We start from the raw sequence: 12,296 nt of genomic DNA, 5'->3' as shown, positions 1-12,296 counted from the left end.
TTGCCTTTTCATTTCTTGATTTTTTTTGTTTTTTTATTTTTGTTTTTGTTTTTGTTTGCTGTGCAGAAGCTTTTTAGTTTGATGTAGTCTCAGGTGTTTATTTTTGCTTTTGGTGTCAACTCCAAAAAATCATCATCAAGACTGTTGTCAAGGAGCTTAACTCCTGTTTTCTTCAAGGAGTTTTATGGTTTCAGGTCTTTTGTTCAAGTCTTTAATCCATTTTGAGTTAATTTTTGTGTACAGTGTGAGTTAATGATCCAGTTTCATTCTTTCGCATGTGGCTGCCCAGTTTTCCCAACACCATTTAACAAAGAGACTGTTCCTTTTCTATTGACTTTATTTCTTTAAACATACTAAGCATATATTCTTTTTAAAATGTTTATTTATTTATTTTGGCTACGCTGGGTCTTAGGCATGCAGGATCTTACAGTACCCAGATACTTGGTCAAACAACTGTCTAGATATTGCTGTGAAGATAATTTTTAGATGAGATCAACATTTAAGTCAGTTGACTTTGAGTAAAGCAGATTACCCTTTATAATGTGGATGGACCTCATCTAATCAGTTGAAGGATGTAAGAGAAAAAGACTGAGTTTTCCCAAGGAAGAAGGAATTCTGCTTCCAGACTGCCTCTGGACTTGAGTTGCAATATTACCTCTTTCCTGGGTCTCCAGCCTTTTGGCCTGCCCAAAAGATCTTAGACTTGCCAGACCCCACAATCACATGAGCCAATTCCTTAAAATAAATCTCTTTCTATATATACACATTCTATTGGCTCTGTTTCTGTGAAGAACACTTACTAATATAATACCTGTCAGAATGGCTAAAAAAAAATAGTGATACCACCAAATGCTGATGGGGCTTTGGAGAAACTGGATACTTGTACAGAACCAAACAGAATGTAAAATGGTATAACCACTCTGAAAAATAGGCAGTTTCTTTTAAAACGGAAAATTGACTCAATATTTATTCAGCCTGGCAGTTGCACTCTTGGACACTTACAACTAAAAAATGAAAACATGTGTTCATGTTAGAAACTTGTACATGAATGTTCATAGCAGCTTTATTCATAAGAGCCAAAAACAGAACAACTCAGATGTCTTTCAATGAGTGCATAGTTAAACAAACCATAGTATATCCACACCATGGAATGTTGCTCAGCAATAGAAAGGAATGAACTATTGATACACACAACAACTTGGACAAATCTCAAAGTAATTATTATGAGTGAAAAGAATCCAATCTCAATGGATTGCATGATATATGATTCCAATTTATAATATTCTTGAAATAACAAAATTAGATAGAGAAAAGATCAGTGTAGTGGGTATGGAGACAAAGAACCTGCATGAGGGAGCCTGTGTTAATGGTACACTTCTGTATCTTGATTGTAGTGGTATAGCTATACAAATAATAAACTTGCACAGAATTATAAACACACAAAGACACATACACAAACTAGTGTATGTATAATTGGTAGGATCATTATAAGCTCTGTGACTTGTACCAATGTCAAATACACAGTTTTATATTGTACTCTTATTATATAAGATGTTTAGGAGAGGCTGAGTGAATGGTGCATAGGACTCCTTGTACATTTCTTTGCAACCACCTGTGAATCAATTATTAAAATGAAAAGTTAAAAAGAAGAGCTTCTTGGGACTTCCCTGGTGGCTCAGTGGTTAAGAATCCGCCTTCCAATGTAGGGGACACAGGTTCGATCCCTAGTCCAGGAAGATCCCACATGCTGCAGAGCAACTAAGCCTCTGCGCCACAACTGCTGAGCCTGTGCTCTAGAGCCCGTGAGCCACAACTACTGAAGCCTGCGTGCCTAGAGCCTGTGCTCCACAACAAAAGAAGCCACCGCAATGAGAAGCCCGCACACTGCAATGAAGAGTAGCCCCCGCTTGCCGCAACTAGAGAAAGCCCGCGCTTAGCAATGAAGACCAAATGCAGCCAAAAATAAATAAAAAATAAATTAATAAAAAAAAAAAGAAGAGCTTCTTGCAGCCTGATTCATACATTTTCTGGGTTGAGAAAGACGTTGAAATGCCTTGGTTTTTAGTAAAAGGCAGTTATCCCAGTCCTTCTTTTTTAACTTTCTTGGGTTTAAGGATTGCATTGCTGTTAATTAGTATTCACACCACCCTTACAAAATGCTTTATATAAAAGCAAAGTTTAGGAAGCACAGTATCCATCTCAGCCGTTGTATGAAGGGATTAGTGATAGGTCAAGCCTTGTCTGTAACATTAGGAACCCAGCCTTTGGGTGTTAAAGGGCAGAAAATTTGGTCTTAAGGGTACTAAGGTAACAGAAAAAGCCTCAGCCACAGAGAAATAGAATAGGATCATTGTTGCTGTTTTGTGTATGAAGATCAGAATAGCAATGATGACAAAACTGTTATTCAGTGTTAAACCTGGAGGGTTATGGGATACAGGTTGTTATATTTTTATGGTAACTGTGCTTCTACTTGAAAAACCTAAGTAAGTTTTTTTTTAGTTAAAACAGAATGGGCAGTCCATGTGGAGGCAGAGAATTTCGACACAGTTTTAGGTTCTGTGGTTTGGAGACAAAAGAGGAGCAAGTTTGGAGTGGGAATGGAGACAGTAGCATGAGCTCAAATGGGCAGCCAGCGCAGGATTCTTCTCGAGACCATCCTGTCAGAGGGAAGGCTTGTGAGGCTTTGGGAAATAGGCCAAGGAGAATGGGGTAAAGTAGTAGTGTTTCTCTTCACTTATAGATTTTTATCCCGTAGGCAATAAGGGGCTAATCCAGACTGAGTAGAGAAATGACACAAATGTGCTGTAGGAATTTCAACCAGCAGTATTTTATAGGAGAAATTAGAGTGGATGGAGAGTACCTATATGGCTGAAAACCAGTTTGTTTGTTTTTTAATTTTATTTTTTGGCTGTGTGGCATGTGAGATCTTGGTTCCCCGACCAGGGATTGAACCTGGGTCCCCTGCATTGGAAGGTGGAATCTTGGCCACTGGACCGCCAGGGAAGTCCCCCAAAACCAGTTTTATTCAACAAAAAGTGTTGTATTGGGTTGGCCAAAAAGTACCATAACATCTTACAGAAAACCCGAACGAACTTTTTGGCCAACCCAATAATTCAACAAAGTGGTGAGGGTCCTGACTCACCTGGGAGTATAAGATAGAGACATGTATTTATGAAAATGATTCTGTACTCTAGTAAATCTTTTTCCGCATGGACTAATTTGTATCTCTTCATAGTCATACTCTGCACGATCTGTATATAGTGCATCAAACTTAGAAGTGTGACCTTAAATTTAAATTTTGTTTAAAAAACCAGGAGGTCAATAAAATTTAAACTGCTTAACAACTATGTATACAAAAAAAAAAAGAGACATGTGAGAGGACTAACGCGACTGAATCTTTAAAAAAAGGGCTGGAGTTTGAACTTGAGTACATAGAAAAAAATGGTAACATCCATGGAAAAGAGTTAACTTGGGAAGAGAAGTTGTTTTGCTTTGCTGTGTGGGTTATGGTGGGAGGGGCATAAAATGGTGAGGAGGGACTGGACTAGCAGCCCTCCCACAGCTGGTTGAAGCTTGAGTTTGGACCATCCTATGACTGGTGGGCCACAGCTGACAGGAGTGGGGAGGGAGGGAGAGCCCGAAGGAGAGCTTTGGGAAATGATTACCTCTGGGGTGCAAAGAATGAAGCAAAGCGGGTTAAGTGAAAAATGGGATGTATAAGGGCCACAGCGAAGTTTAAATAAGTTCCAGTCTTAGTCCCAAAACCTTTAGATTTGACATATTTATGCCTACCACTTCCATTTAAAAGTTGGGGTACTGTCACATCTTAACTCTGGACTGTTGTCATGACTTCGATTCATGTTCAGTAATTTGGAAGGGGTTTTTAAAAATACGGTGACTTAACAATATGAGCAGAGTTGTTTGGCTTTGGTATGTTTAGTCCCTGCTTATAAAAGATGGCAAGAGAGACTGTTCTGGACCACTGTGCTTAGAGACCCCTCATGCATAAGAAAGAAGCGCTGTGTAAGCTCCATAATGAATGGGACCATTCTAGATGTGTGTGAGCCCTAGATCACGATGTCTAACATTGTAAAATACATAAACTAAAACACCGGCAGCTTTACCTTTAGCCTTCTCAAAGTCTTAGCTGTTTCTGAATTCCCATGTCACTTCCCATGAGAGCATGTATGAATCTTTTTCTATTTTGGGTAATAAAATTGGTTATAAATTTACTCCCTCTCCCCCTTCTTAATACTGTAGTTTAGTAGTTTTTAGCACTTTCTCCTTTGGCCATGTCTGAAAGAAAGTCTGGGGAATTCCCTGGTGGTCCAGTGGTTGGGACTCCTTGCTTTCATTGTCGAGGGCCCGGGTTCGATCCCTGATTGGGGAACTAAGATCCTGCAAGCTGCACGGTGCAGCTGGAAAAAAAAGTCTGACTGAGCCGTCCTGTGAAGACGATAATGGGAACTTCAGTCTACTCCAGGTTACACAGTCAAGATTTTAATTTCCAGACTGAAGTCTCTCTTCTGTAAATTGTCTGTTATTATTTTTGCCAGTGATATTTTTGCTGCCAAGAGCTATAGAATGATATAGAATAGTATCATGAAAAACAGGTCAATTTCTTAAAAGATGTGTTTTTGATTTATTTTTTCCTTTTGGTTTTTAAGCAATTTGGATTATTTAATGTATGAATCATTTCTTCCCTCAGGTAACTGTGAGAGATTAAAAACCAAGTTCCCCTACAAAGTAACAGAGATTCGAGGCAGATGTTACAAAGTTTAGGAAATACCCAGCAGCTCTAGAGGTTGGTATCTATCCTGTGTCCAGTTCATCTTATGATTTGCTTTTTGGACTTTATTTGTTTGGGGTTTCCTACTTGGTGTCTGGTCTGCCCTTCAAAGCTAACACTGCTTATGGGTAATGACAAACAGCCGAGTTCTACCCAGGTAACAGACATACCTTGTAAAGAAGGCCCTACCTTACAAGATTAGAGCCAAAGCCTTTCAATTCTATGGAATGTTATTTTTAAGCTGGCTTTCACACTTAACTCCCGATCTGTTAATGGTAGTATGTAGTGGGTTAAAATGGGATTTTGTAAGTGATCCTGGCAGTTTCACTCTTAGTGTCGCAGCTTAGAGCTGGGTGCTGGAAACTTAGCATCTCCCTTAAGGGGCAGTAGCTTGACAGGCTTCCCTACGCAGAGTCTTGGCATTGGGTAACCCTGCCTTACCTCAACCCCTGGTCCTGGAGCTGTGGCTTGATGGCTCCTTAAAGGCCATTTCTGCCCTGCAGTGGTCATAAAGGGAAGACTGATAACTAAGCTCAGGCAAAATTTCAAGACCTTTGGCTTTATCCTAAAAATGGAAACTAAAGATATTAGTAATGATTCTCTGTATAACATCTTGAATCTGTTACACAACCAATTTAAGGAAATGTATTCCATTGTTATTTCATAGGAAATAAATTGCTGAGTTCCAGCTTCAAGGAAGAGCTAAATATTACATCATAGGATATCTCTTTTGATTGAACTATTAAAGCATTGTATCAAAAAACAAGAAAATGTGACATTGTAAAGCCTTTGGAAATATAAGTTGTAAAACAGCAGATAAATTGAATTGCAAAAGAAAAAAAAACCTTTTTATATTACAGGAAATAAATGTTAATATGGAGAATGATTTTAAGACTGAGTTAGCATCATCTGTCTTCACTCTTCAAAGTTCTTCAGAGACATTGTTTTCTATTCAGCTATTAGATTTCAAAACAAGTTTACTGGAAGCATTAGAAGAATTACGTATGAGAAGGGTAAGTTTCTTTTTAAAATGCTTTTTTAAATCAGAGAACTTGATTTTGTCTTAAGGGAGAAAAAAAGACAATGAAATAACCTCTTATTTAGAAAGAAGAAATACAGCCCAGATAACAGAGTAAAAGAGAAAAGGTCAGATTTAGTCAACATCAGGAGATGGAAAAGAAGAAGTTATAAACTAAAGTGAAAAATAAAACAGAGATTTGGTAAGTCAGCTAGTACTGAGTGCCTTGGAATTCATAGATAGCATTACAGTTGGATACTATGGCTGATAAAAAAAAGAACTGCTCTTTCAGGAGATTATAGTTTTGTTACGGCTGTAAAATGGGTGCCAATGAAATGATTAAATATGAAACAAGTAACATGATTAAGTGACAGAATAAGTGTATGTAGTAAGTATTCTGAGTTCAAATAATAAACTATCCTTATTTTTGGAAGTGATAACCTTGAGATTTTTAGAAAGGAGATATCTAGTATAAAATTGTAAAAGATGTTTGGTTTTAGCAGGAGATCTGTATTGGACAAAAACCCTTAAAAGCATTTCATTTCTGAGATTCTGTGGGTCTGAATTTGCAGAGCATGTTGTCAGCTCTTAGATAGGTTGGAGTTAGTAAGATTCTGAAAAGAAGAAAATAAACTCTAAAACACTGTAATAATGATCTAGGGATGTGGTCACTAGGACTTATGTGTAACTGAAGATAGAACAAAAGAGACAGAAAGGAGAATCAATAGAATTTGCTAACTTCCTGAAAATAAGGTATAAGTGAGAGAAAAAGAGATCTGAAACAACATTTTTATTATATAAACCCTGTTCTAGGATTTAAAAATATTGCGATTTGTTGTCATAATAAGAAAATTTAATTACCACAATGCTCATCGTGTATAAAGCTACTTACGGGCTTCCCTGGTGGCGCAGTGGTTGAGAATCTGCCTGCCAATGCAGGGGACACGGGTTCGAGCCCTGGTCTGGGAAGATCCCACATGCCGCGGAGCAACTAGGCCCGTGAGCCACAACTACTGAGCCTGCACGTCTGGAGCCTGTGCCCCGCAACGAGAGAGGCCACGACAGAGAAAGGCCCGCACACTGTGATGAAGGGTGGCCCCCGCTTGCCTCAACTAGAGAAAGCCCTCACACAAAACGAAGACCCAACACAGCCAAAAATAAATAAATAAATAAATAATCCTTCCCTCTACTTTAAATAAATAAATAAAAATAAAGCTACTTACTATCAGTATCACAAAACTCTATTAAACAAAGAAGAAATCCCGCTAAAAAAAGGTATCTTAGATAAGCATTGAAAATAACTACTATTATAAAATTAACTTAAGATGTTATCTTTTCTAAGTAAAGCAAGTTTAGGTAACTATTTAAAGCTTTATATTCTGTTTTATTATGTTTTAAACACTATATTTTTGTCTGTTTATATTTCTTCCATGAAAAATAAGCTTCCCTTAAAAATCTTCTGAGGGCTTCCCTGGTGGCGCAGTTGTTGAGAGTCCGCCTGCCAATGCAGAGGACACGGGTTCATGCCCCAGTCCGGGAAGATCCCACATGCCGCAGAGCAGCTAGGCCCGTGAGCCATGGCCGCTGAGCCTGCATGTACGGAGCCTGTGCTCCACAATGGGAGAGGCCACAACAGTGAGATCACGGCTTTTTAAAAAAAAAAAAAAAAAAAAAAAAAAATCTTCTGAAAAATTTCAGGGTAACAGTAGGAACAGTGGTTTTTAGTAATCAAGTGCAGGAATGTGTACTACGTTTTCTTAATATTTATTTATTTATTTTATTTTTATTTTTGGCTGCATCGGGTCTTAGTTGCAGCATGAGGGATCTTTGTCGTGGCATGCGGGATCTTTCGTTGTGGTGCATGGGCTCTTTGTTGTGGCGCTTGGACTTCTCCCTAGTTGTGGCACACAGGGCTCTCTAGTTGTGGCTCACGTGCTTAGTAGCTGCAGTGCATGGGCTTAGTTGCCCCGTGGCATGTGGGATCTTAGTTCCCCAGCCACGGATCAAACCCCATGTCCCCTGCACTGGAAGGTGGATTCTTAACCACTGGACCACCAGGGAAGTCCTGAATGTATACTACTTTTAATAACATTCCCCACTGAAAGGAGAACTTTATTCTTAAAAAGGGGGAAATTCCTCCTTTCATTGGAAAATGACAGTTACGATTTTCACATTTACCATAATGGCAACACTTTATCCATATTGCTGGATTTTATTTTTCATCCATATTTTAATAGGAAAATTTCAAAAACGCATAATAGTTGAAAGAATTTCACAGTGAACACCCATATATCCACTAAGATAGGGAGAATAATGTGGACAATGATGTCCACATTCTAACTCTCAAAACCTGTAAATATGTTACCTAACATGGCAAAAGGGACTTCACAGATATGATAAAGTTACATATTTTGAAATGGAGGGATTATGCTGAATTATTCAGATGGGCCTAATTTGTTCCACGGGTTCTTATAAGAGGAAAGCAGGATAATCAGAATCAGAGCAAAAGATGTGATGTCAGAAGTAGAGGGTGTGGTCAAAGAGATTTGAAGATGTTATACTGCTGGCTTTGAAGATGGAGGGTAGAAGCCACAAGTCAAAGTGTGCAGGTGGAAGCTGGAAGAGGCAAGGAGTTCCCCCACAGAGACTTCATGAAGGTGTACAGCCCATCCAACACCTTGGTTTTAGCTCAGTACGAATATTTTAGATTTCTTTCTTTTTTAATTTATTTTTTTATTGAAGTATAGTTGATTTACAATGTGTGTTAGGTTCAGGTGTACAGCAAAGTGATTTAGGTTATTACAAAATATTGAGTATAGTTCCCTGTGGTATACAGTAGGTCCTTGTTGGTTATCTATTTTATATACAGTAGTGTGTATATGTTACTCCCAAATTCCTAATTTATCCCTCCCCACTACCTTTCCCCTTTAGTAACCATAAATTTGTTTTCTATGTCTGTGAGTCTGTTTCTGTTTTGTAAGTATGATTTTTTTAAGATTCCACATGTAACTGATATCATCTGATATTTGTCTTTCTCTGACTGACTTACTTCGCTTAGTATGATAATCTCTAGGTCCATCCATGTTGCTGCAAATGGCATTATTTCATTCTTTTTTATGGCTGAGTAATATTCGATTGTGTGTATATCTATATATTGATATCTATATCACATCTTCTTTATCCATTCATCTGTTGATGGACATTTAAGTTGCTTCCATGTCTTGGCCATTGTAAATAGTGCTGCAATGAACACTGAGGTACATTTATCTTTTTGAATTATGGCTTTCTCCGGATATATGCCCAGGAGTGGGATTGCAGAATCATAGGGTAGCTCTATTTTTAGTTTTTTAAGGAACCTCCATACTGTTCTCCATAGTGGCTGTAACAATTTACAGTCCTACCAACGGTGTAGGAGGACTTCCTTTTCTCCACACCCTCTCCAGCATTTATTATTTGTAGAAATTTTGATGATGGCTATCCTGACTGGTGTGAGGTGATACCTCACTGTAGTTTTTGATTTGCATTTCTCTAATAATTAGGGATGTTGAACATCTTTTCATGTGCCTTGTGGCCATCTGTATGTCTTCTCTGGAGAAATGTCTATTTAGATCTTCTACCCAGTTTTTGACTGGGTTGTTTGTTTGTTTGTTTTTGATATTGAACTGTATGAGCTGTTTATGTATTTTGGAGATTAATCCCTTATCAGTTGCATCATTTGCAAATATTTTCTTCCCTTTTGTAGCTTTTTTTTGTTTTGTTTATGGATTTTTTTGTTGAGCAAAAGCTTTTAAGTTTAATTAGATCCCATTTGTTTATTTTTGTTTTTATTTCCTTTACTCTAGGAGACGGATCCAAAAAGATGTTGCTGAAATTTATGTCAAAGACTGTCCTGCCTAGGTTTTCCTCTAGAAGCTTTCTAGTACCCCATTTTACATTTAGGTATTTAATCGATTTTGAGTTTGTTTTTGTGTATGGTGTTAGGGAGTGTTCTAATTTCATTCTTTTACATGTAGCTGTCCAGTTTTCCCAGCACCACTTATTGAAGTGACTTTTTTCCATTGTATATTTTTCCTCCTTTGTTGTAGGTAAATTTACCATAAGTGCATAGGTTCACTTCTGGTCTTTCTCTCCTGTTCCATTGATTTATATTTCTGGTTTTGTGCCAGTACCATACTGTTTTGATGACTATAGCTTTATAGTATAGTCTGAAGTCAGGGAGCCTATTTCCTCCAGCTCTGTTTTTCTTTCTCAAGATTGCTTTGGCTATTCGGGGGTTTTGTGTTTCCATACAACTTAAAAATTTTTTTGTTCTAGTTCTTTGAAAAATGCCATTGGTAATTTGATAGGGATTGCATTGAATCTGTAGATTGCCTTGTGTAGTACAGTCATTTTGACAATATCGATTCTTCCAATCAAAGAACATGGTATATCTTCCCATCTGTGTCATCTTTGATTTCTTTCATCAGTGTCTTATAGTTTTTGGAGTACAGGTTTTTTGTCTCCTTGGGTTGGTTTTTTCCTAGGTATTTTATATTTTTAGAAAATTTTATTTTATTTATTTGGCTGCATTGGGTCTTAGTTGTGGCACGTGGGATCCTCACTGCAGCATGCAGGATCTTTTGTTGTGGTTCACAGGCTCTTTGTTGTGGTGCATGGTCTTCTCTGTAGTTGTGGCACGTGGGCTTAGTAGTTGTAGCACGTGGACTCTCTAGTTGTGGCACATGGGCTCTAGAGCACACATGCTCAGTAGTTGCGGCATGCAGGCTTAGTTGCCCTGCAGCATGTGGGATCTTAGTTCACCAACCAGGGATCAAACCCGTATCCCCTGCATTGGAAGGTGGATTCTTAACCACTGGACCACCAGGGAAGTCCCTGTATTTTATTCTTTTTGATGCTATGGTAAATGCGATTGTTTCCTCAATTTCCCTTTCTAACCTTTTGTTGTTAGTGTATAGAAATGCAGCAGATTTCTGTCTATTAACTTTTTACCCTGCAACTTTACCAAATTCATTGATGAGCTCTAGTAGTTTTCTGGTAGTGTCTTTAGGATTTTCTATGTATAGTATCATGTCATCTGCAACCAGTGGCAGTTTTACTTCTTTATTCCAATTTGGATCCCTTTTATTTCTTTTTCTTCTTTGATTGCTGTGGCTAATACTTCCAAAACTATGTTGAATAAAAGTGGCGAGCGTGAACATCCTTGTCTTGTTACTGATCTTAGAGGAAATGCTTTCAGCTTTTCACCATTGAGTATGATGTTAGCTGTGGGTTTATCATATATAGCCTTTATTATGTTTGGGTAGGTTCCCTCTATGCCCACTTTCTGGAGAGTTTTTTCATACATGGGTGTTGAATTTTGTCAAAAGCTTTTTCTGCATCTATTGAGATGATCATATGGTTTTTGTTCTTCAATTTGTTAATGTGGTGTATCACACTGATTGATTTGTGGATATTGAAAAATCCTTGCATCCCTGGGATAAATCCCACTTGATCATGGTGTATGATCCTTTTAATGTACTGTTGGCTTCAATTTGCATGTATTTTGTTGAGGAATTTTACATCTATGTTCATCAGTGATATTGGCCTGTAATTTTCTTTTTTATGTGGTATCTTTGTCTGATTTTGATATCAGGGTGATGGTGGCCTCATAGAATGAGTTTGGAAATGTTCCTTCCTCTGCAATTTTTTGGAATAGTTTCAGAAGGATAGGTGTTAACTCTTGTATAAATGTTCGGTAGAATTTGCCCGTGAGGCCATCTGGTTCTGGACTTTTGTTTGTTGGGAGTTTTTACATTACTGATTCAATTTCATTACTGGTAATTGGTCTGTTCATATTTTCTATTTCTTCCTGGTTCAATCTTGGGAGATTGTACCTTTCCAAGAATTTGTCCATTTCTTCTAGGTTGTCCATTATATTGGCATAGAGTTGCTTGTAGTAGTCTCTTAGGATGCTTTGTATTTCTACGGTGTCTGTTGTAACTTCTCCTTTTTCATTTCTAATTTTATTGATTTGAGTCCTCTCCCTCTTTTTCGTGATGAGTCTGGCTAATGGCTTATTAATTCTGTTTATCTTCTCAAAGAACCAGCTTTTAGTTTTATTGATCTTTGCTATTGTTTTCTTTGTTTCTATTTCATTTATTTCTGCTCTGATCTTTATGATTTGTTTCCTTTGCTAACTTTGGGTTCTGTTTGTTCTTATTTCTCTAGTTCCTTTAAGTGTAAGCTTAGATTGTTTATTTGAGATTTTTCTTGTTTCTTGAGGTAGGCTTGTATAGCTATAAACTTCCCTCTTAGAACTGCTTTTGCCGCATCCGATAGGTTTTGGATCATCGTGTCTTCATTGTCATTTGTCTCTAGGTATTTTTTGATTTCCTCTTTGATTTCTTCAGTGATCTCTTGGGTATTTAGTAATGTATTGTTTAGCCTCCATGTGTTTGTGTTTTTTACGTTTTTCTCCTTGTAATTGATTTCTAATCTCATACCGTTGTG

At 37.7% G+C, this 12,296-nt stretch overlaps 1 protein-coding gene across 1 annotated transcript in view; it reads left to right on the top strand.

Annotated features, from left to right (window-relative positions):
- The window catches only part of CCDC73 (coiled-coil domain containing 73), a 139,028-nt gene that overhangs the window by 28,804 nt on the left and 97,928 nt on the right, over positions 1 to 12,296 (top strand). The window contains exons 2-3 of the mRNA XM_024752575.1: positions 4,709 to 4,804; positions 5,650 to 5,802. Of these exons, the coding sequence (XP_024608343.1) occupies positions 5,665 to 5,802 (138 nt within the window). The 5' untranslated portion in view covers positions 4,709 to 4,804; positions 5,650 to 5,664. The remainder of the gene's footprint in view (positions 1 to 4,708; positions 4,805 to 5,649; positions 5,803 to 12,296) is intronic.

This window comes from Neophocaena asiaeorientalis, unplaced genomic scaffold (assembly GCF_003031525.2).
Source record: "Neophocaena asiaeorientalis asiaeorientalis breed wild unplaced genomic scaffold, Neophocaena_asiaeorientalis_V1.1 scaffold196, whole genome shotgun sequence".
In the NCBI taxonomy this organism is placed as follows: Eukaryota; Metazoa; Chordata; class Mammalia; order Artiodactyla; family Phocoenidae; genus Neophocaena; species Neophocaena asiaeorientalis.
This window is presented reverse-complemented; position numbering and strand designations above follow the sequence as displayed.